The sequence below is a fragment of the Schistocerca piceifrons genome, chromosome X (genome assembly GCF_021461385.2).
Source record: "Schistocerca piceifrons isolate TAMUIC-IGC-003096 chromosome X, iqSchPice1.1, whole genome shotgun sequence".
NCBI lineage: Eukaryota > Metazoa > Arthropoda > Insecta > Orthoptera > Acrididae > Schistocerca > Schistocerca piceifrons.
Window position 1 is genome coordinate 197,578,738 of NC_060149.1, and position 26,256 is coordinate 197,604,993.

Below are 26,256 nucleotides of genomic sequence, written 5' to 3' on the forward strand. Positions count from 1 at the left end.
ACGAGTTGGAGGCTGCAGTGGTGAACCAGGTCCAGTAGTTGTAATGCTGAAGTGGTTACTGATGCACAACCCAGACACCGATAATCCAGTTGTGAAAGGAGTCGTGATTTGTACAGATGGTGGGCTGGACTGCATCCCAGACTATGCTGAGCTTCAACTGACACTTCTTTTTAAGCTGGTGAATATGTGGTAGCCATGTCAATCTAGCATCATATAAATGTCCCAAAAAATGATATTACTTTGCCACACTGAGAAGTTCATTATGAAGGTAAAGTTCTGGATGTGGATGAACATACATTGGCATAAGTGCGTAACACATCATCACAGTAGAAAACCAGAAGTCATGGGTGAGAGTCAAAGCTTGTGCTTTTCTGTTGGCACCCCACAGCTGGTGTTCAGCAACATTCATGGCTGAAGAACTGTAGTGATGGCAAAAGTTGTCCACGTGCAGTGAGGTGACAACAATTATGAGAGAGTGACAGGCACATATACAGATGGCAGGAGTGTCACATACATAAAGTACAAATGGGCAGCGCATTGGTGGAGTTTTCATTTGTACTCAGGTGACTCATGTGAAAAGGCTTCCGACACGATTAGGGCTGCACGACGGGAATTAACAGACTTTGAACGTGGAATGACAGTTGGAGCTAGGTGCATGGGACATTTCATTTCAGAAATCAATAGGGAATTCAATATTCTGAGATCCATATTGTCAAGAGTTTGCCACGAATACCAAATTTCATGCATTACTTCTCACCACGGACAACGCAGTGACTGACAGCCTTCACTTAATGACTAAGAGGAGCAGTGTTTGCATAGAATTGTCAAGTGCTATCAGAAGAGAACTCTGCAAGAAGTAACCACAGAAATCAAGGTGCAATCTATGACAAAGGTATCCATTAGGACAATATGGTAAAATTTGACGTTAATGGGCTATGGCAGCACATGACCATCACAAGTGCCTTTGCTAACAGCATAGCATCTGTTGCACCTCTTCAGGGCTCGCGACCACGTTGGTTGAACCCCAGATGACTGGGAAACTGTGGCTTGGTCAGATGACTCCAAATTTCAGTTGGTAAGAGCCGATGGTAGGGTTCAAGTGTGGTGCAGACCGCTTGAAGCCATGGACCTAGGCTGTCAACAAGGCACTGTGAAAACTGTTGGTAGCTCCATAATGGTGTGGGCTGTGTCTACACGGAATGTACTGGCCCTCTGGTGCAACTGAACCGATTACTGACTTGAAATCGTTATGTTCGGCTACCAGGAGACCATTTGCAGCCATTCATGGATGGAATTTTTATGGATGACAAGGCACAGCATCACTGGGACACAATTGTTCATGATCAGTTTAAAGAATATTCTGGACAATTCGAGTGAATGATTTGGTCATCCAGATTGCCTGACGTGAATGCCAGTAGACATTTACGAGACATAATCGAGACATCTGTTCGTGTACAAAGTCCTGCATCAGCGACACTTTCACAATTATGGGCGACTATAGAGGCAGCAGTGCTCTGCAGGAGACTTCCACAGACTTGTTGAGTCCGTGCCATGTCAAGTTGCTGTACTATGTCACGCAAAAGGAGGTCCGGCACAAAATTAGGAGGCAACCCATTACTTACGTCATTTCAGTGTATAGGGATGGTGAGATCATAGGCCCATGCAGACTTTGTGAGCCCACTGACTGCTATCATAAAAAGCGTCACATTTACCATGGACCCCTGTGGGATTCCATTTTTATGCATATGAAGGGTGCTGTATGATGTCCAAATTTTGACATAAAACAATCAGTTAGGTAGCTAATTCTGCATAAATGCTGGGAGGGGGGCCTCTAAAATCCAATTTGTATAGTGTGGTAAGGATTTGGAAATGCAATGAGGGATCACACACCTTGCTTAAGTCAAAGGACAAAGCAGGGAGGTGGTGTTGATGGGAAAGTACTGTTGAAGCTCCAGCTGTATTAAGTGATCAGTTATGGATTTGCACTCTCTAATTTCACATTGACTGTTGGATGAAAGGCCACTTGTCTCAAGAGTCCAACATAGCCACTGGTTCACCATTCATTCAAGCAGCTTGCACAGAAAATTTGAGAGGCTGGTGGACCTAATAGCTGTCCATTTCATACTGTGTTTTTGTTTCAAAATTTGTGCTTTCCCTCCACTGGTTTGGAACCACTTCCTCACACCAGAAGACTGAAAGTATGTGTTGGTGCTAATCCATGGTCAGATGTTGCAGTATATGATTGGGGATTCTATTGGGTCCTGGCACAATGTCAAGGACAAGGGCTGGAGTGTTAATTCCCATTCACAAAATGCATAGAATGCTTTGATGATTAGCACTTTAGAGCAAGTTCTTTTATATAATCTATAGTCTGGGAGATGAGTCCTTGGTACTGACAGCTCAGTAGTGTCGTTCTGTTGCCTAGCAACTGCAGGTAGCCATGTGACAAACTGCAAAACTGATGTGCACTTGTCTGAAACGTACCAGTGTCTCAGATGCAACTGGTGACTAGTTCAGTTTGTAATTTATTTTGTTTTTGTTGTTTTTAGTGTTTATTTGCTGCTATTTCATTTTAAACAATGTCCTGTGCAATGTGTAGCATCAGCCCAACTTGTGAAGTGCAACAAAGAAAGGAAAGTGTGTTACACAGCCAGGCCCACAAATGTGTGCATTTGGCGGGAGACTACTTTGAGAAAGAAGAGGAAAAACGTGGTCCCTTATTTCCTGTTGCTCCAGTTGTTAAGAGGACTGCAACATCATTCAAAATAAGCAAGAGCACTGCCGTAATGACAGGGAAAGAAGAGTACAATATAGATTATGGTGGGATTGACACAACAATGCTGCACATGCAAGGAAAGAAGGGGTAGGGAAAGAAGCAAGTGAGAGCTTTGGATGATTTCGAGAAAGACACTATTTGCCATCATATATAAAGCTATTATAAGAGAAGAAAACAGCTCACTCTGTCTTTATTACTTGTGTCACTACAGGAAGATTATGTTTTTGAAGGAAGTAAACTTTCATTGCATGTGGTGCTGAAAGACATGGGTTTCAGCTATTCAGTGTTTAACGGACACAAAATATTTATGGAAAGCATGCATGTAGTTGCATGGTGGTGCAGATTTCTGTGCAAGATCATTGATGTGAGATTCAAAAATATAATGTGACAGACGAAACTTGGATTAATGCCAGCTATTCATTACACAGAGGCTGGAGTGACGGAACCCCCCAAGGGAACCACGACAGTGTCTGTTGGAAAAGGAGGGCAAATCATTATTTTGCACGCAAGTTCATTGTATGGTTGGGTGTTACACTGCTTGTTGATGTTTCATTGAAAAAAAGACAGGTGATTACCACAAAGAGATGAACTATGGGAAAAAAATGGTATTCAGTGGCTGAAATGACGAAAAGTGGATTTCAGAGAAGGAGGAGGCTGAATTGTTTGAAATTGTGGCACAAAAGAAACGACAATTTTCAACACACATAACTGACAAGATTGCTAAAAGGCATAGGAATTAAATCATTTAGCTCTCTCTCTCTCTCTCTCTCTCTCTCTCTCTCTCTCTCTCTCTCTCTCTCTCTCTCTCTGTGTGTGTGTGTGTGTGTGTGTGTGTGTGTGTGTGTGTGTGTGTGTGTGTGTGTGTGTAAACAAACGGACGTGGAAAAAGATTCTAAAATTGTTGCATACAGTGAGAAGGAAAGCCATAAAATTGACACTCATTCACTCACTCCTGCCTCACTCACGTTGAGGCACATAATCGCACTACCTCACACCTGAAGGCAAATGAGAAAGGGTGAAAGATGCCGTACCTGGGGTTAAAACAGATGTAAAATCATAGAAGAGCTAAAAAAAGAAAGAAAGAAAGAAACAAAAACAAACACACACACACACACACACACACACACACACACACACACACACACACACAGAGAGAGAGAGAAAGGGTAAAACCAGTCTTCACAGCCCACTCCTCCAGCCTCTTGCAACTGACGATTTGCTGCTGCGACACTGCAGAAGGAACAGAAAACTGCAAAGTCGTCCCCAGAAAAGGAGCATTGTATGGGGCTCCTTACTGTAGACGTGATACTGTTTATGGCTAAGATAACTTAAAAACACTGCCCTGAGAAACATCATCCTCCTGCTCAAACCAATCCAACAGCATCTCACCAACACGGGACCTAAACAACCGGATGTGAGGTGATCAGCTGTTCGGCGGCATTTAAACCATTGAAGAGCTGCACGCCTGTCCCGGATTGCAGTATGCCAGTCATTACTCACCAAGGTATGTTGCCTCCTAAGATGACCTGAAGACTTTGGGATGGATAAGTCATTGGCATGACGGATCACTCGTGTGATGTGACCCACCACTCTATATCTACATGGATACTCTACAAATTACACTTAAGTGCCTATCAGAGGGTTCATCAAACCACCTTAACAATAATTCCCTATTATTTCATGCAGAAACAGCATGTGAAAAAAAAAGAGTAACTACACTTTTCTGTGCAAGCTGTGATTTCTCTTATTTCATTAAGATGAGTATTTCTCCCTATGTGGGCATTCTACAGTGAAACCTGGTGACTGCCATTTTGTGAGAAGATTATTCTGCCACAATGGAAAAAAACTTTCATTTTAACTATGTCCACCCCATATTTTGTAACACGTCACTGACACTCTATCCCTTATTTCTCAATACAATAGTGTTGCTTTTCTCTGTGTAATCAATTAATCCTATATGGTAAGGATCCCACACCATACAGCTATACTCCAAAAGAGGATGGACAAGTGTACTGTATATGAAACTTCCTGGCAGATTAAAACTGTGTGCCGGACCGAGACTTGAACTCTGTGGGCAATCTCTTTAGGAGAACTGGTGCATCTTCTAAGTGTTCTGCCAATAAAACGTAGTCTTTGGTTCACCTTCCCGACTACATTTTCTGTGTGTTCTTTCCAGTTTAAGTTGTTTGTAATTGTAATTGTGGTGTCACCGCCAGACACCACACTTGCTAGGTGGTAGCCTTTAAATCGGCCCCGGTCCGGTAGTATACGTCGGACCCGCGTGTCGCCACTATCAGTGATTGCAGACCGAGCGCTGCCACACGGCAGGTCTAGAGAGACTTCCTAGCACTCGCCCCACTTGCACAGCCGACTTTGCTAGCGATGGTTCACTGACAAAATACGCTCTCATTTGCCGAGACGATAGTTAGCATAGCTTTCAGCTACGTCATTTGCTACGACCTAGCAAGGCGCCATTATCATTTGCTATTTATCTTGTTATGCATGTACCGTCAGACCGATGTTCACCGATTATGGATTAAAGTTAAGTATTCCAGAAGCTACGTACCTTTTTTGCTAGTCTCTATTCCTTTAACTGTTCCAGACCTCACACCAGCCTGCGTGAGCTTAAACGCGTGCCTTTCGGCTTCCTCTCTTAGTGGCTTGGCTGTCTTGCCAAGTCACAACAGTAATTACTAGGTATTTAGTTGAATTTATGGTCTTTAGATTTGATTGATTTATTGTGTACATGAAGTTCAATGAATTTCTTTTAGCACTTGGGTGGATGACCACACGCTTTTCATTATTTAGGGACAATTGCCAATTTTCACACTGTACACGTATCTTTTCTAAATATTTTTGCAATTTGATTTGGTCTTCTGATGCCTTTACTAGATGACAGAAGAGAGCATCACCTGCAAACAACCTAAGGTGGCTGCTCAGATTGTCTCCTAAATCATTTCTATAGATAAGGAACAGCAGAGGGCCTATAATACTACCTTGGGAAATGCCAGAAATCACTTCCACTTTACTCAGTGACTTTCTATCAATTACTATGAACTGTGACCTCTCTATGAATAAAGGCGCATGACTGAGACAATATTCCACAAGCACGAAATCTGACTATGAATCGGTCCTGAAGTACAGTGTCAAAAGCCTTCTGGAAAACTAGAAATACAGAATCAATTTGAAATCCCTTGTCAATAGCACACAACACTTCGTGTGAGTAAAGAGCTAGCTGCGTTTCGCAAGAACGATGTTTTCCAAGTGTATGTTGACTGAGTGTCAATAGACCATTCTCCTTGAGGTAATTCATAATGTCCAAACACAATGTATGTTCCAAAATCCTGCTGCATATCGACATCAATGATATGGGCCTGTAATTTAGTGGCTTACTCCTATTGCTCTTCTTAAATAATTGTGCGACCTGTGCAACTTTCCATTCTTTGGGTACGGATCTTTCATCAAGCGAGTGGTTATATATGATTGTTAAGTATGGAGCTATTGCATCGGCGTACTCTGAAAGGAACCTAATTGGTATACAGTGTGGACAGAAGACTTGCTTTTATTAAGTGATTTAAGCTGCTTCACTACTCTGAGGATATTAACTTCTAAGTTACCCACGTTGGCAGCTGATCTTGATTAGATCTCTGGAATATTTCCTTCATTTTCTTTGGTGAACGAATTTCAGAAGGCTGTGTTTAGTAACTCTGCTTTAGTAGCACTGTCATTGATAGGATTTCTATTGCTATTACACAGAGAAGGCATTGATCGTGACTTTCCATTAGCATACTTTATATACAACCAGACGACTCTCTCTGGATTTTCTGCCAGATTTCAATACAAAGTTTCTTTGTGGAAACTATTAAAAGCATCTCACATTCAAGTTCATGCTAAGTTTCGAGCTTCTGCCGAAGATCAACAATCTTGGGGATTTTGCATTCATTTGAATTAGGCATGTTTTTTCGTTATTTCAACAACAGTGTTTAGACATGTTTTGTGTACTGTGGGAGATCAGCTCCATTGCTTATTAATTTATTTGGTATAAATCTTGCAATTGCTGTGAATACTATTTCTTTAAATTCAAGCCACATCTGGTCTACACTTACATTGTTAATTTGGAAAGAGTGGAGATTGTCTCTCAGGAAGGCATCAAGTAAATTTTTATCTGCTTTTTTCCAACAGATATATTTTTTGTTTATTTTTGGAGAATTTCAAGTTACAGTATAAAGTCTAGCTATGACAACCCTGTGTTCACTAATCCCGGTATCCATTTTTACGCTCATTATTGGCTCAGGCTTATTTGTTACTAAGGAGTCAAGTGTGTTTTCACAACCGTTTACTATTCGAGTGGTCCATTAACTAACTGCTCGAAATAAGGCTGTGTGTCAGGAGTTTCAGTTCCTCTACATGAGTCTTGAATCCATTTATTGTTCCACTGTAGTATGGGAGCTATTTATTACAGGGATTGAACTTTCACCGTCATTCCACCGGGGTGGAGAGCCCGCAACAGGTGGAGGTTCAGCATTAGTGCAAGATGGTAGCTCCAGACAGATTTCACAATCCATTAGCTCTGAAGCAGAAGCAGTATAACCATCAAGTCAAATGGCATCAGCATGATCCAACGGTCTACCACCTGTTGTCGCCTGCAGTGGAGGCCTTCCAGTTGCTTTTTTGGTCTGGGAGGGCTGTGTAGGAGCTACTGCAGCAGCAGTGGAGACAGCGTCATATTTCTTGCCAGACTCTGCATTTGGAGGTACCACGAGCTCCACAATGGTGGTGACTGTTGGTTGCTCTGATGTTCTTGGGAGGGCTATGGGCTCTGAAACAACTGCAGTTTGACAAATGCACTGACAATGCAGGTGTTAGTGCTAACAGTAGCATCCCCTGTTTGTGTAGAAGTTCTGGCTTTTGAAATAGGCTTTTTAACGGCAGAAGCGAAAAGTGTAGTGAATGTAGGAGGCTGCATGTCCTTATAAATCTTCTGAGCTTCAGCATATGGAACCCATTTTGATGTTTTGATTTTTTGTATCTTCCTTTCTTCAAGGAAGACACTGCAGTCCCTACTCAGAGATGGGGTGATCCCCAGAGCAATTTACACACTTCAGAGGAGAGGAGCAACCAACTCCATCATGTGTGACCTTGCCACATCTGCCACAAGTAGCAAAACAGTGTGCCCAAAGCACTGGCATTTGTAAACAATGCAGGGGGTTGGGGACATAAGGCCGTATGCTTAGACGAAGGAAACCTGCCTCAAAATGCTCTGGGAGATTCATGCTATTGAAGGTATATATCATGGAGTCAGATTTTATGAGATCCCCATCCAACCTTTTCAATATATTTTTCATATCAATGATCCTTTCTTGAGCCCACTCATCTTTCGTTCCTCCTTGGGAATGTCTACCAGATCTCTACATGACAACACCTTTGCTGTAATTCAAGGTGTTGTGGAGTTCCATTACCATGGCACATTTGCAAGCGAGTCAGCTTTTCTGAGGTTTGTTGCTTGTTTGGAACTAGCAGTTTCAACCAAACAGTGTTTCATTACACAATCACTTGACTGATTTCAGTGTACCTGTGATGCCCTCTAAACCTTTTTGAAATTAAAAGGAGATACTTTCTCAAAGCTGTCCTCATTATGTTTCACAACCAAAAACACATTCTGACCAGCAGCATGCATTTTATCACTAATGAATGAAGAACTTTGTGTAAGTTCCGAGTCTGGAGGGCTGGCTATACGAACCCTCTTGTTGGATTGGGTGTTAGTACCTACCATTCCACAGGGAGTAAGAAGGGGGCATTCTGAGGGTTCCATCTCAGTCCCATGAGCAGCTAGGGAAATAGAAGTCTACATGGACCACGAGCAGCTAGGGAAATAGAAGTCTACATGGACCAAGTCCCGTGTGCCTAAGTAAACCTGATACAACTGAGGTACGGCAGGTTCCCCAGAGGTTGCCCACTAATGACTGCTCCACATCAACAGCTGGGCATCTCATTGGTGCATAACACACCTTAAGATTGAGGTTTTATTTTTTATTTTTATTTTTTTTATAGAGGATTTACCATTTTTGCAAACAAGGCAGTTAAGCCAAGATCCCTGTTCCCAGTAACACAGTGTTCCACCATTGTGCCACATGGTAGTCGCTGAAGCGTGCCCAGAGCAGCACTTACCAGTCCCCCAGCTCAGGAACCTCAGGGTTCCCAAGCCTGTACCCAGCAAATGAATGATGAGCCCCTGAGGGCCATTCGGCTTCTTCCATACCATTGTCACTTCAGTGCCATTGAAGGGGCATGGGTGCAAATAAAAAATTACTCTGCTGAAAACAAGAAAAAAATTCACTGTCTCTTAAGTTGAAAATCTCCTTGTAGTAACTGTTAGTCCAGTGATGAGTGACACCTAAACAAAAATTGTGAACAGCACTGTGTCATCAGAGAGCCAGCCGAAAATGAAATAGTTGTGGAAGGCTGGATCAAAAATTTAATTATACATCAGGGAAGGAGCAGTGATAGTTCAAGCAGTGCTGAAGGAGAATATTCTAAATCAGTTCCTGACAATAATTTGAGTGGTGTTTTCCCATCAGCCAAAGTAACACACACTCAGGAATGTAAGATGGAGCTACTGGTATCATTGTCTTGTGAGTATGGTACCTTCTTCATATTACAACTGTTGATGTACTGATAAATTAGTCTGTTACTCACTTTAGAACTAACTAATAATGCTCATATTTAACAATGGGAAAAAAAACTGCTGAAGTTTAGTGATCTGCAAAAATAGTTTTTATTTCTATTATGAAGTTTGACAAATAACTTTACAATATTTCAGCATACTAGATACTAAATAGCACTATTCCATTTTTAAGTTTATATTACAAGTAGCAACTGTAAATAAGCAAATATGACCTGTACATTGCTGACTCTTTTGTTTTTGCTGCTACAGAACACGTGTAGTATCGACCAGGTGCAAAGTGCCATAAGCCTTCTACATCTACATCTATAATCTGCAAACCACAGTGAAGTGCATGGCAGAGGGCACTTCCCACTGTACCAGCCATCAGGGTTTCTTCCTCATCCATTCATTTACGGAGTGTGGGAAGAACGGCTGTCCGAATGCCTCCATGTGCGCAGCAACTATTCCTATCCTATCCCCATAATCCCTATGTGAGCTTTACGCAGGGGGTTGTTGTATATCCCTAGAGTAATCATTTAAAGCCAGTTCTTGGAACTTTGTTAACAGACTTTCTAGGGGTAGTTTATGTCTGTCTTCAAAAGTATGACAGTTCAGTTCTGTCAGCATCTCTCCCATAGATTAAACAAACCCGTGACAATTTGTGCTGCCCTTCTCTCTATGCATTCAATATCCCCTGTTAGTTCTATCTGTACAGGTCCCACACACTTGAGCGATATACTAGAACTGATTGCACAAATGATTTGTAAGCAACCTCTTTTGTAGACTGATTGCACTTCCCCAGAATTCTACCAATAAATCAAAGTCTACCACCTGCTTTATCCACGACTGAACCTATGTGATCATTCCATTTCATATCCCTATGGAGTGTTACACCCAGATATCTGTGTGAGTTGGCTGACTCCAACATTGACTCATTGATATTATAGTCATAGGATATCACATTTTTTGTTTTGTGAAGTGCAAAATTTTATATTTCTAGACATTTAGAGCAAGTTGCCAATATCTGAATCACATTGAAATCTTATAAAGATCTGACTGAATATTTATGCAGCTTCTCTCAGATAGTACTTCAACATAGATAACTGCATCATCTGCAAAACGCCTGGTTTTACTATTAATAATGTCTGCAAGGTCATTAATATACAATATGAACAGCAAGGGTCCCAACACATTTCCTTGGCACACACTCAATGTTATTTCTACATCTGACAATGACTCTCCATCCAAGATAACACGCTGTTTCGTCCCTACCAAAAAGTCCTCAAATCCTGTCAGAAATTTTACTTGATAGCCTGTATGATCGTACTTTTGACAATAAGCGTATATGCAGTACTGAGTCAAATGTTTTTTTGGAAAACAAGAAAAACAGCATCTACCTGGTTGCTTTGATCAAAAGCTTTCCATATGTTGTGAGAAAAGTGTAAGTTGGGTTTCAGTGATTGAGGTTTGCAACATCTATGCCAGTTGGCATTTAGGAGGTCATTCTGTTCAAGATACCTCATTATGTTTGAGCTCAGAATATGTTCTAAGATTCTACAACAAATCAATGTCAAGGATATTGGACGGTAGTTTTGTGGATTATCATATTTGTGCCATGTTTGCCAATATTACCATTTGCCAACCTGAACTATCAATACCAGTCATTTAGCTCACGGACTATATACAGTGTGAACCTGAAAGCCAGCACCAAAATTTTCAAGGCTATTCAGGAATGCTTTCTGAGTATTTTTGTGTGAGGCATCAGAGATCTCCAGTGACCTGTTACAGAGTACTAATGTAATTAATGGTTTATTCTGTTTTTTACCCCAATTACACTTGTGTTTGTGAAAATATCTTCACAATAGTGTAAAAGCTCGTAATATGAAATCAATCAAACATGTAACAGAATAATGCAACAATTCTCAACAATACGTGTAAACTTTTCTTACTGTGTAGCATTGTTATGCCACTATTCCATTGCATTCAGTGAATCCATACACTAGGTACCATATGAACCAACTCAGTTTTCATCTGTGAACCTATCTGTGGTATGGTGTGCCACTTGACTTGCAACCAACACTGCCAAAAAAAAACAAATTCAAGACAGAACCCAGCAGTACTTAATGCAAGCTGGAGGGTGAAGAATGATGTGGGTGCTACTTTTGTCAACAGAAAGAACCATGAGTGAATTGAACAAGCTTGTTTCCAAACAAGACACAGCGTGAGTATCATCGACATACAACACAGATATAAAAATAAATATGGTAAGAAATCAATTTAATTGCAATACTCTTTAATCAACAACCTGTGATTTAACTTCCTTGGACTAGTGTACAACTCTATTCAATAAAAACTTTGCTCATAGATGTCTCAGGGTCAAGCTATACACTGTCTCCTTTATGCCCTACGGTGGTAGTGACCAGTCAATCCACTACACTGGTGATCCGCAGTCAGTTGGTTGAGGGCAGACATATAATGTGAGTAAAAGATTATTAAACATAAAGTAACAGGGAAGTGGCAGTCATAATGTATGCTGCACTTCCTATTTATATTTTACATAACTCTTTTATTTAGCAAGACATAGCTTCCTATTGAATGATGGTCTTCATGAAATAAAATATGAGTTCATCTAGTAAGAATGTCCCACTTGCAACTTAACTAGCAGCACACGAGTGACTGCAATCTCCACTTAATATGCTCAAATTACTAATTGCGTTTATGCACCAGCTCTTCTAACCCCATGCTCAGATGCATAAGCCAAAGTCCATGTATGATGAAATACAGTCTGATGCTCTGACAGCCAAAGTCACAGTCGCAAGTCTCTATTCAGAATCTGTCACCTAGCTGCACTCCCAGTCGCAAAGAGCACAAGTCTCCAGTGGTGATAACTGAAAATCCATTCTCATGTCATAAAAACCAAATCAGGCCTCTCTGTCCAATGGCCATAACAGCAGTTCTTGCATTTTCCAGCAGTTCCCAATAGCAGATCTTCCACCACCAAATCCACAAACATTACTAAAATTTAGCCAATGGGATTTCAAGAAGCTCCCAACAATATAACACACTTCTTACAACACTTCATGTGCAACTGAAATGAAAATGAACTGGAAATGTAAATGGAACTGGTCCACCATTCCTATACTAATAATTCTACAATTAATTTACATAAGTTACAAGAAATATTATTTGATACTGTGTCTACTGACACTATGCCCTTAGACATGGATGTATGATTAAGATACAAAAGGGTGTGCATTTATTCCATTTTCAATTAAACATCACCAACAAGTTTAATACGTTAAATTAATGTGATATACTACTGCTTTATTTATAAATGTATGTGTGGAGTACTCTTGTATAACATACTTCATGTAGACACTTGTCATCATAGCATATTCATTTATTGTGTAGAGTCTAGTTATACTTGTGTATGTACATGGCATTACATTTCTTGGACCCAGATATAATCCTTACAATTACTGCGCCAATATTCCTTGTCTCATGCTATGTTATTAGAAAGTTTGTTCTGTTCACAGTCTTGGCATTGCCAAACAACACTTAGCTTTAGACATCTGCAGCTTTTAGCATCCCTCACAGCTTTTACCTGTTGGTGCTTACTGCTTAGGGTCAGATGCTGACTCTTGCTAATCCCTCTTTTTGTCCATAGGCCTTCATCATGCCTACCTCAATGGCACCCATTACCATTTGCCCAACGTTCGTTTGTATACACACAGCACAATGAACAGTTTTTTTATAGTAATTCTATGTTGGAGGCATTTCCCAAAAGGGAACCATCTCTGGGACTCTTCAACAGCTTAAGGTAATGGTTACACTCCTCCCCCCCCCCCCCCTCTCTGGCCTTTTCACAACACTTTTTATGGACCATCTGTTATTGATCAAGCTTCTGGGCATCTCCACAGCAGTGGAACCTTACCTGGTTTCTCCAGGTTTAAAATATAACACTCAACAGCAGCCTGAGGCTTCCTCTTCAGCCTTGTCACATTACACAATAGAAACCACAGGTCCCATATACCAAAATACTCAGAAAATATCCATGGAACACCTCCAAAATTTTATCGGTGTAGTTTGATTTTATCCTGGTATATACCATACACCAATACTGGTATACGATGTGTGATCAGAAAGTAGCGGGAATATTTGTTTTTCTTAAAGATGTTTGTTTGTTCTTCAACAGCAACTTTGTCCCACTCAAAGTAAACTCCCTCAGATATAATATGCTGGTGCCAGCACTTCTTCCAATCTTGGAAGCACTTCTGAAACTCACTTTTTTTATGGTGTTAAGGTCCTTCAGCGATTCTGTTTTTATCTCATCAAGTGGCAAAACGACATCCTTTCATGGTTCCCTTCAGTCCTGGGAATAGAAAGAAGTCGCAGTGGCCATGTCCAGCGAATAAGGTGCCTGGGACAACATAACGGTTTTTTTTCTCTTCTTTTTTTTTTTTTTTTTTTTTTTTTTTTTTTTTTTGCCAAAATATCACAAACAAGCATTGAGATGTGAGCAGGAGTATTATCGTGATGCAGTTTCCATGAGGGGTTTTGAGACAATTTCTGGTCACTTTCTTCGTAGTGCTTCATGCAAACGATGCATAACTTCCAGGTGGAATTCCTAACTGACTGTAGTACCATAAGGCAGGAACTCGTGGTGCACTATGCCACTGTTACCGGAAAAAAAAAAAGACAGTGAGAAGGACCATCACGTCATTGAACTCGTCAAATTTTTTTCGGTCTTGGCTCTTCAGGCAGTTTTCATTCAGACGATTGGGCCTCAGTTTCAACGTCATACTCGTATACCGCGAGGCCAACGAGAAAGACAGACCATGGCGCGTACGTTACGAAGGTAGGCCTGAGCCAGCACCAAGCTCGCTCGCTCAACTCTGCAGACAAACTACATTTCTACACTTGTTAACTCATAGCTAGGTGTTAACGTATGAACGAGAATAGTATCTTCTATTGGAATCTGCTATTATGGAGTCTTACTGTTAATAGTCCTACAGTGATCGAAGTCCATAGGCCTACTTAATATTTGTTATGGGTATAATGGGGTACAATAAATTTAAAATTGTACCAAAATGATTATCAGCTGCATAAGGCACCACTTCTAGTATGAAATGAGGACTGTTAAGTAGAAGAGACTAAATGCCATAAACAAGCCGTTTTACCATTTACATCCAGCGCTGATCTTAAATTAACTTTCGTTGTAGTACTATTAATGAATAAGACTGTGACGTATGCACCGCAGCCTCCCTTTCTCGTGGGTCTCACTATACCATTATCGTCTGGGCTATGTAAACACGACATCATTTTTGGTCAAAATTCAACCATTTCGGAACAAACTGTGCTGCTACAAGTTCCATACCCAACACATCTGACAAAACTGCTTGGCATAAGCCAAAGAATATAGCGACTTCATCACCTCTCTGATGGCGATTTTCCAAAACCATTTCCTTTACTTCTCCCACACTGTCGTCAGTAATTGATGTGCTAGGGCAACCATCGTCTTCAATGTCTTCGACACCCTCTATGAAACATTTACACCACTCTTAAATACTTGTCTTACAGTAGATTCGCCAAAGCCACAGTCAAATACCAAAGGATGCATCAAGCAATAATACCAAAATAAATCACACTGAAGAGCCAATGGAATTTGTATAGGCATGAGTATTTAAATACAGAGATATGTAAACAGACAGGATATGGTGCTGTGATCAGCAATGCTTCAAAAACACAAGTGACTGGCACAGTTGTTAGATCGGTTACTGCTGCTACAATGGCAGATTATCAACAATGAAGTGAGTTTGAACATGGTGCTACAGTTGGCGCATAAGCAAAGGGACACATCTCCGAGGTAGTGATGAAGTGGGCATTTTCCCGTACAACCATTTCATGAGTGTACCGTGAATATCAGGAATCTGGTATAACATCAAATCTCCGACATTGCTGCAGCCGGTAAAAGATCCTGCAAGAATGGGCCCAACAACGACTGAAGAGAATTGTTTAATATGACACAAAGGAAACCCTTACACAAATTGCTGCAGATTTCATCCTGGGATATCAACAAGTTTCAGCATGTAAACCATTCAACAAAACATCATCGATAAGGACTTTCGGAGCCGAAGGCCCACTCATGACTGCACGACACAAAGATTTACATCTTGCCTGGTCCAGTCAAGTACAGTTGAGAAATAACTGGGGACTTTTACGTGAATCAGAAAAATAGTGCAAACAATGAGCAAACTACTACTTGTTGTCAGTGAAAACAGGTGAAAAATTCCATTAGAGAGAATGGATAAAATTGACTGTTGAAGGAAGTAAGTTATAAAAGTACGAAAATTAAAACTGGAAGGCAGAGAGTTTTTTATGCAAATAAAACTTGGATGGACAGTGACATTACTTCCAGAAAATGTTGGCAGCCTCTTCATGTTGAAGACATAATCATCAATGTTAGGGGAAGCCACAGAATATTGGATCTAATTCTGGGTTCTTACCAAGCACCCAGTAAATTATTAAAGTGATCGCACAAAAAATTTTCTAGATAAATGTGAGCAAATGTGGTGCAGTCAAATGAATTATTTTAACATTATTTGCCTAAAATCACCAACAAGTTAAAAAGTTCGGAACAAATTTCATTAGTTTGTTTGTAAGTAGAACTTTATGCAACCACATAAAACCTTTGACATTTATGAAAAACAGGGTATGATTTTGAACTTCAAGTTTGCAGAAATTGTGAGACAGGATACTACGGAGTGCGTGTAATATATGTTTCAAAAATTGAGTTGTGACTCTTACACTGATTCTCAAGTTCTATATAAAAAAAGTCTGGAACATAGTGAGGCTATGGATCCACTGTGCTTTCTATGAAAATAAGTAGTCGCTGTTCTGTGGTGATAAATGCTGTAAACTACAATGAAAGAACTTTTTTCTCTGCTGCCTTCAGGCAAGGGCATGACCTGCTTCTAATACTATGTTTCCTCATCAACTGAATTGTATGAAATAGTGCTGTATTTTTTCCAAATGAAAAACTGCATTTTTCAACCATTTGGTATATTACGTTATCAGTGCAGACTCAACATCTGGAATGGCTATCAACCTCTAACTGCCGGCCGCTGTGGCCAAGCGGTTCTAGGAGCTCCAGTCTGGAACCACGCTGCTGCTACGGTCGCAGGTTCAAATCCTGCCTCGGGCATGGATGTTTGTGATGTCCTTAGGTTAGTTAGGTTTAAGTAGTTCTAAGTCTAGGGGACTGATGACCTCAGGTGTTAAGGCCCATAGTGCTCAGAGCCATTTGAACCATTTTTTGAAACCCCCAACCTGACCTTGGTCTTATCAAACACTGTTGTACACTGAACAACGCATCTGGTTACAGTGTGGCATTGGAACCCTCACCCATCTCCCCTGAAAATCTTAAGTTTGGTGAGAGATTGATCTGTAATGCAGCTTGAGGTCTAGTTTAGCTTGAAAGGTGACAATGTGGCCATGAGTTTTTGAAGTCAATGAATGAGAAAACCAAATAAAGGTTGTGGTAACAAATTAACTGGTAGTGCAGCCTAATGTTTATGTTCACCCGATACTGAAAACTATAACAGGGGTCCAATATAAAACTTTTAAGCCAAAACTCACCCCCTCCAAACAATGCATATTGGACCATACAAAATTACAACCAATGTCTCATTAGAATGTTGTCATATCTAATTGCTTCTGTTTAAAAGTAAAACTGAGGACATACTATGTCCGGGTCGACAGAAGCGTCCGATCCCACGCGTCGGCTTTGACCCGTGACGTAAGGGTGTTGTGTGTGACGTCATGACGGCGCGGAGTTTGGTTTGAGTGTGGCTGTCTCCAGTTCTGTTTTATCTTATTTTATTTACTTTTCTGATCTGTTTGTTCTATCCCGTGAGATTTTTTTTAAAAAAAGAAATTTGTTTATATTTAGTTTGCCCCCCCCCCTCCACCCAAAACACCTCATTTCCCGCGCTTGTCCCGTTAGTGTCATTAGGCTTCTTGTGGAAAGTGTGTGTGTTTGTTTTTGTTTCCGCCATATTTGTGACCTCATGGGTCAAAGCAGACGGGCGGGATCGGACGCTTCCGAATTTCCCTATGTCCATGCCTTTGGACACCAGTCACTAGACTGCATATATTGGGTAACTGAGCCTGCAACAGTAATGCTAGGTTCAGCAGTCAACCAGGACTTTCGCATAATAACGGATACAGCACACAAAAAAACTATGCAGTTCTTATGATATCGAATGTTGCACTTCTTTGGCTGATGAGACTGAATTCCCAAATGTTAGTTTTCACAAAATTCTGCTCTTGGGGCTTGTCAACGCTTTCTTCACTTCGGCAGTGAAAAGAATGTAAGTCTGTCTGTAGCCCTACATAATGAACACCAACATATTTGTCTTGCATTTTATCAAATTTAAAACCTAAAGCCAGTCAACATTAACATAAATGGATGTACTAAAAATGCAGGAAACAATGTGAAGGCTTGGAACCCTTAATCATGGTACTTGTCATTTTAGTAACAACAGATTTACATGAACTTGCTCCCATGTTTCTAAACAATAATGTGCTTTTGTAAAATAACCATTAGGTTCAGTGCCGATAATACTGTACAAAAATACGTGAAAGAGTGAAAATATTCAGCCCATGACCTTATATTTTACCTTTCATTGTAGGAATTAATCGCATAAGGTACAAGAACAGTTTTTCTATAGTTTCAAGAATCGTAGCAGCAATATGTATACTCATTGCTTATACATATCTGAAAGTCCAAATAATTAGGATAAAAGCAGTTTTGAAACTATATTTGAAACATATCATCCTTTGTTCTCTTCGCCCTGCTAATGCTTAATCAGGTCACATTATCAGTGGGTAACAATGGTATTCTCGCCTTTTACTCGCTAATTTTCATAACAGAAAGTGAGAAAAATTGTCAAATAAAATGACGCAATGAGGCATCTAATATGAGAGGTAGGCCGCAGATTGAATTGTAGCTTAATGCTACTTAATTGAGACATCTACGAACGCTCTAGACCACACCTTCCTGCCGCACGCCTACAGAATCCATTCCTCGTCTTTAAAAGGACAGTGGCTTGATTCAACAGATGCCGCGTATGACGTAACGCCTGACGTCATAGCTAAAACGAATATCTCCCAAACCTTGCAACAACGTTTGGCCTGTCATCCCGTACTGTTGTTCTCGACGCCTTAGGGAAAAAAAAGTTAATCTAACACTCATCTCAATAGTTCACCCATAGATTTTCACTTGTACTACAAACTGCAATAACAGCATTAGGAATAAGGGTTGTTCCTCGGGAGAAACTTTCCAACTTGTCGATAAGGGGTATTGCCTTGCCGAGTGCTGATGAGAAAGTTTATTAACGAAAGTTTACTGAATAACGTCGAATATTATACGATTGTAAGCAAAACTTACACTATATGGTCTCCCCAACAATACTGCTTTCCGCTGTTTATATATAATCAGCTCGCGTGATGAGCATTTTTACAATAACCGGCAAGGTTCCTTTTATGTGAAGAGATTAATAAGCGTATATACCAAAATCGATAATTCGTCTTTTGGCAACAAAATAGGTTAAAACAATGTCCCGGCACGATTCTTACAACAATGTTAGCTAATACAACAGCTAGGATGTGACCAGTGAAAAAGAAGACTTTAAATAGTGAAGTTATTGTTGCTTGGTTTGTAGATATAGAGAGCATCACTGAACACCACTGTCCAGCGAACGCTTCCGATAACAATCACACCTTTTCTGTCCATAAACAGTGGAATTCTAATATGAAACCTTTTAAAATTTATCATCACATGCTTAACGCGCCAAACCCGTACTCACCAATACGTCAATGTGCCAACAAACATTGTTGCAACGTACGTTCATTATAGACCTTATGTCAACAGAGAGATGGTACAATCTGAACGCTTCCATGGGATCTTATTAAATCCACGCTTTTGTTGAAACTAGTAAGGTCAACAAATATAGGCATTTAGTTAAAATTTTAAAGCTCACTACGAACAAGTATTTGTAAACAGTTATTTTTGTGGCACTATCTACGTTTATGTCCCTGGAAGTTTAGTAAACAATTTTCAAGAGCACTTCCTGACATAACTTCTTGAAGTATGTGGGTGGAGACTCTGAGAATCGGTTAATGAACTACACATCACAGTTTGTCAATAGTGTTAGAGATGTAAATTTTACATACCTGAATGAATTGTATAGTTATCGCGGATTTCCCAACTCCACCACCCCCTACGACAACGAGCTTGTATGTCTGTGCGTAACTTTGTCGCTCCGTCTGCTTCGACATTTCGAAGTTTTAACACTCGCTTCTCTGAGAGCTGTACCAGCGCTGTATTTTAGCTACCTCTTTCACAGCATGACGTAGTAGTTTACATATCCATCACACGCGCACAACACATTATTACTACAATTTTAGGCAGAATTCTTCAAACCCTCGATGAAAAAAAACTCTCTGTGTATCATCAAAGCTTCACGGGTCGTCGACAGGGAGTGCGCGCGTCGAATGTTCTTACATAAATTGACCAATAGATGGTGGGCGCGAGGCTATTATTCCATTCGAAATTCTTTCTTGTGGCTCGAAAACACGGTCGATACATGTCTCGATGTACGTCTAATATCTATGGGATAAGCAAATCGCTCAGAGATGAGTATCTGTGCAAGCGGCTATGGTATATAATATTATACGAAAGTCTGCACACCCGTCGTGAGCTGTGACAGTTAGTCTTGGCTGCAATTAAATTCGGTTATCACAGGCAAAGCGCTGCTAGTGGTGAGTGAAGTCAGACTATTTTCTTTTTTAAAAAAGTAATGTTTATTGCGTATATATGTTTCATTGATGTTAATCATTCCCTAAAGTATTACCTGTTTTAAATTGCCTCGATTTGTAGCATATTGAATACAGCTGAAATTACGCGGTGGGTTCCATAGAGTGGATATACTACTTGAAGGCAGGAAAAAAAAACTCGCGCAACGTGACATGGTAACCTTTTTCATTTCTCTCCTTTAAGCCGGGTTGCAACTTTTAGTGTTTTTCAGCAGCTTCGTAGAGAGCCGATTATATTTCCTCTGTTAGTCTGTCTTGCAGGGATCTTCAACCTTGCTTGTTAGGAGTGCGCTGTTTTCAACACAGGCAGGTAACAGAATCTGACTAACTACTGTATCCGCACGTAGTTACTTTGAAAATACTGAATTCAATAATTAATCTTTCCGAAATATGAATCGTATATTACTCTTAGATTCCGAACATTTGAATGTGTTCCCTAATTTTGAGTTAAGATTGTGACAAAAATCGCGCCAGCCGCCTTAGTGAATTGCGTCTTTGTTATAATAGTTTCACTGACAATTACATACCACCTTACCTCATTCAAATATTTGCACATGATTTTCACCAGCGTATTTTTCCCGCCGTGTACAACTTTTTCTAAACTCGTGTAAATGGTACTGATATGCTTGGCCTGAATAGAAAATTACATTGACTTCAGTTTTATATCTTTGAAACACAAGTGTAGTAAAACCTACTAGGTTTTTACCTAAACCACCCCATGAAAGTGCGTCTGTGATTCCTTAAATGAGTCTCTTCCTGACTGATTTATTAGTCCTTGTTCAATCTGAGTACTTCCTCGGTTCTTGGTACGCTGTGAGTTATTAGGGTTTAATACGAGGTAAAGATATAGTGTTTCATCCTCACCTTTATCTGAATCGGACCTTTTCCAGGAACTCCTCAGAAATCGTATTGATTTCAGAATAATAGTTAACAAACTTCACAGTTCTGTGTGCCTGTCTTTTCTGTTATTTGTATTCAATATTTCCTATTCAGAGTGCACTGAAATGTATCATAGTATAAATACTGGAAAGAGGTAATGTTGTAGGCCATAGGTTCAAGAAAGGGAAGAAAAATTTGACATTGACCAGTGAGATTTTATTAGCATGATTTTTTTTTTTTTTTCACCTTATGAAACTGTTTAATATGGAAATATTTAGTATATACCTTAAGTAGTGTATGAGGCTTGATGGTAGAATTGTATTTACAGGGGGTTATGTTAGAACGAACAAGTGCTTTATGATACAGTTTCTATATTAGGTAATTTTGTATCAAGGTATGCAGAAATTTTGTGACCATTATGTTCTTTCCTTTCTCCCTATTTGGTGTGTTTACATTTTACAAGTTAAAGCAGTGGGGGAAAATCTGTGTGTTACTTATGTTGTAGGTGTATCCAGAGAGGTGACAAGATGCCAGACACAGAAGTAACAAGATTTCCGTAAGTTATGAATTGAATATCTTTCTCTAGAGTGTGTGTGTGTGTGTGTGTGTGTGTGTGTGTGTGTGTGTGTGTGTGTGTGTGTGTGTGTGTGTGTGTGTGTGTGTTGAACTGCAGTTCTCCACAAAGGAGTGATTTCTCAGCCTTAATATTTTGTGTATTAAACTATATAGTATAGTTACTTTTCATAGAGTATTATTGGTGAGAAGCTTACACTTAATAAAAGAAGAAATACAGTGTTTTAAAGGAGATTTTTTTTTTTTCATTTTTTGGCCTAAAAGATTGCCCCCCCCCCCCCCCTTTCGAAAAAAAAATTCGGTCAGAATTCCCCCCCCCCCCACTTGCAATATCTAAGCTAATGTAATAAACTACATCAATTATATAATTTAAACATACCTATGATTACTTATTTCTTTTACTAAAAATTAGCCATTGTTTTGTTCTCATCGTATTTGTTTTTACTGAATAATTGATTGAAAATCTGAGAAACTTTTTCACTCCAGTTGGGCATTAGGTTAAAAATTTGCTCAGTCACAGTTCTGAGGTCTAGGGGAGCCACCTTCTTCAGTACATTTTTAACTGGCATCCAAACTTCACTCTTCTCAACTTTTTTGAATGATGTCTGTGGTCCTGGTTGGTGGTAAAATCTAACATAAACACCTTCATTTTGACAACCAGTATTATCACCTTAGGCAATGCATCACTGATGATCTTAAACACCAGCCAGTATATCTTTATATTGAAGTTTAGTGGTACAAGCTTTCCACAGTGAAGTAGTTCACTATCAGGGGATATTTACGTGATCTTAAACTTGAGTCAGTTGTGTGACTGTGGTATAAAACAACAAAAAAAGATAAAGTGCCTTTAATCTCCTGGCAAGTGTTGAATCTTGTCTCCAAGACATTGGTGTAGAGCACTTGTTATTCCTCACAGTTTACAAATACATAGGTAATTTCTTTTACCTGCTCTTCACAGAATTTAAACAATTTCTTGAATTGTCAAGATGTGGTTCTCACAGGTCTGCTGGAGATGCTATAGTGACAGCTCACGTTGTGCCCCTCTGGTGTCATCACATTAGGAATACTTTTCAGAAAAGTCTGCTAGAAGTAAGCATTCATCAACTGCCAAGGTTTGCTTTTTGTCTTTCATAAATATACTGTGAGCTTTATCAATTAAATGATGCATTTTAGATTTTCAAGGTTAGCTACCAACACACACAAAAAAAAATTCATGATTATCACCAGTTTTATTCTGTCTTTTCACCCATTGTTTATATTTTATATTGTATTTCAAATCATCTGCTTCACATTCTTGAAACATGTCAAGTGAAGCTCGTTTGCCTGGACAGTTGTGACATTTTCTCATGATTGTAAAATTGTAACTGTCAATATTGCATACTGGAACTTCCAACATGTCTTTATAGTCAGCTCTAAGATTGGCCCCATCCATCAACAATTAACATTCTGGTGATACAAACAAATGCAAATGTTATGGGTGCCAGATGCCTCTACAACAATACACCATTTCGGTCTCATCTCTCAAAAATTTCAACATTTTTTTGTCTCTGTACCTTGTTACTGTTTTCTTTCACACTAATACAATCGTTTTTGCAAAAAGTATTAAATGGCTATTGTTGTCTTACTCATAAAACCTTATAAACTGCGCTCCCCCCTTTGGGTCCGGGGTTAGAATCGGCCCGAGGTATTCTCGCCTGTCTTAAGAGGCGACTAAAACGAGTCTCTAACTTTTCAGCCCTACGAGTTTGATTGCTTGACCTGCCACTTTCAAAATTCTACAGAAGTGCGGGCCGTATGGGAAAGGACACCTTACTGCTGCACGAGTGCCCTTAGATATCTTGTCATGGCTTTGCATCTCCACCTGCAATTCAACTATTTGGGCAAGGACACTTTCCAGGGTATGTCATCTTCTTCCGTTGTCTCCTGTCCTCTTTCTTCCCCATGCCAATATTGGATTGTACCCAATATCCAGCGCGGTAGCCAGTCCATTGTTGTGGGGCCATCATGTACCCATTTGGTGGTAGCCCCCTGACAACACAGGGATTGCACTGCTAATGCCTGAGCTGTAAACTCCCCACGTATGCCGATGAGTAGGTGCCTATCTACGAGGGCCGTTCAGAAAGTAACCTCCGGTTGATTTAAAAAAATACACCAAGTTAAATAAAAATATTTTAATATATACATCTGACAACTACATCTTTGCACTATTTTTCTACATAGTCTCCATAGCGATTGAGGCACTTATCGTATCTCTTCACAAGCTTTGAAATTCCTTCTGCATAAAAATCACCCGCTTGTGCCTGGAGCCAGCCTGTGACCGCATCTTTGAGCTCTTCGTCGTCATCAAACCGCTGTGACCCGAGCCATTTCTTCAAATGCATGAAGAGGTGATAATCACTTGGCGCCAGGTCTGGGCTGTAAGGTGGATGGTTGATAACGTCCCACTTGAAGGACTCAAGAAGGGCCGTTGTTCTGCGAGCAGAGTGAGGACGGGCGTTATCGTGCAAAAAAACGATACCGGAAGTCAGCATACCACGGCGTTTGTTCTGTATAGCCCGTCGTAACTTTTTTATTGTTTCACAGTACATGTCTTGATTAATGGTCGTACCACGTTCCATGAATTCAACCAACAACACCCCTTTGGCATCCCAAAACACCGTTGCCATCAGTTTTCTGGCAGAAAAATCTTGCGAAGCTTTTCTTGGTTTGGTAGGCGAATTTGAATGTGCCCACATCTTTGATTGTTCTTTTGTCTCAGGGTTCACGTACTTAATCCAGGTTTCGTCACCGGTCACGATTCTGTTTAACAATGGTTCTCCTTCGTCCTCATAACGTGACAGAAAGTCTAATGCAGAGGCCATTCTTTGAGTTTTGTGGTGGTCGGTAAGAATTTTGGGCACCCATCGTGCACAGAACTTACGGTAACCCAATCTTGCTGTCACTATCTCGTACAAGAGAGTCTTAGAAATCTGTGGAAAACCAGTAGACAACTCCGACATTGAGAAACGTCGATTTTCACGAACTTTTGCATCAACTGTCTGAACGAGTTCGTCAGTCACCAATGATGGTCTACCACTCCTCTCTTCATCATGAACGTTTTCTCCTCCACCTTTAAATAAACGTACCCATTCACGGACAACTCCTTCACTCATAACTCTTGGTCCGTACACGGCACAAAGCTCACGATGAATAGCTGCTGCAGAATATCCTTTGGCTGTAAAAAAAAAAAAAAAAAACACCTTATGACAGCACGCACTTCACATTTGGCGGGCTTTTCTATTGCAGCACACATTTCAAACTGCCACAAAAATTAAACAAGCGCAGGTACGACGTTCACTCGACCACGGCTTGATGCCGACTGACCTGTTGAGTGTGTGAACGCACAGATGGCGTCGCTACTCCCCCCACAACCCGCACTGTGACCAATCGGAGGTTACTTTCTGAACCGCCCTCGTATTTGGGGCATCAGGACTCCTGGCAACGGCCATCATGCCTGTTGGCCTCTGCTGTGGCTGGGTGGCACCCATGGGGCGATGTGGAGAGGCCCTGATTGGAGTGGGTCAGTCTTTAAGAAGGGCAAGGTAGAATTCAGTGCTGACAGGTATGACCCTAAGTCATTTCCCTCCCTCGCTACACCAAGGGAGGAACATAGAGCTACAGAATGTAGAGCCATATTCGCCTCGGTTTTTAGTCTGTAGCAGAACCGATGGGGACTCTCTTCTCCTGACAGAGCCTCAGTTTTTTGTTGAATGCCTCGAGGATAAGTTTGGAGAAGTGGCAGTGCTGTCCAAAATGTAAAACGGCACAGTCTTGATTCAGACAGCATCCCAAACCCGAGCATTACTCGCCTGTGGCAAGCTGGGTGATATTCCTGTTTCCGTCACTCCACATAAAAGCCTCGACATGGTCCGGGGGATTATTTTCCATTGTGACCTCTTCTTGCAATATGACGATGAGCTCTGTGCCAATTTAGAATGGTGGGGTGTTCATTTCATCTGGTGCATTTACAGGGGACCCTAAGACAACAGGGTTGCTACCGGTGCCTTTATCTTGGCCTTTAAGGGTGATTAATTGCCTGAAAAGGTGAAGATGATGGTTTACCGCTGTGACTTTAAATCGTACGTCCCTTCCCCTATGCAGTGCTTTAAATGCTGGAAGTTCAGGCACATGTCTTCCCGCTGCACTTCCAGCACCACATGTCAAGACTGTGGAAGTCCACTGCACCCAGATACTCCATGTGTGCCACTTCCAACTTGCATCAGCTGTGGAGAGCACCGCTTCCCCTGCTCGCCAGACTGCCCAGTACTCCAAAAGGAGCAGAAAATCATGGAGTAAAAGACCCTAGACTGGTTGACTTACACAGAGGCTAAACATAAATTCAAAAGATTACACCCCATTCGGTTGATGTCTACATATGCTGCACTTACATCACCATCACCGTCCCAAGTGCTAGTGGTTCTCCACTCTGTGCCATGAACAGTGGGCC

At 40.6% G+C, this 26,256-nt stretch overlaps 2 protein-coding genes across 4 annotated transcripts in view; one reads left to right on the plus strand and one right to left on the minus strand.

The window, feature by feature from the left end:
* The window catches only part of LOC124721564 (ras-like protein 2), an 89,987-nt gene extending 69,990 nt beyond the window's left edge, over positions 1-19,997 (minus strand). The window contains exon 1 of the mRNA XM_047246602.1: positions 19,677-19,997. Coding sequence (XP_047102558.1) covers positions 19,677-19,781 — 105 coding nt within the window. The 5' untranslated portion in view covers positions 19,782-19,997. The remainder of the gene's footprint in view (positions 1-19,676) is intronic.
* Positions 19,998-20,111: 114 nt separating this feature from the next.
* The window catches only part of LOC124721563 (mitochondrial glutamate carrier 1-like), a 185,925-nt gene continuing 179,780 nt past the window's right edge, over positions 20,112-26,256 (plus strand). The window contains exons 1-2 of one of the 3 annotated variants that reach the window (XM_047246599.1): positions 20,112-20,264; positions 21,703-21,753. In XM_047246599.1, coding sequence (XP_047102555.1) covers positions 21,725-21,753 — 29 coding nt within the window. In that variant the 5' untranslated portion in view covers positions 20,112-20,264; positions 21,703-21,724. Of the gene's footprint in view, positions 20,265-20,464; positions 20,629-21,092; positions 21,157-21,702; positions 21,754-26,256 lie in introns of those variants that run through there. The other 2 variants (XM_047246600.1, XM_047246601.1) reach the window with 2 other exon arrangements.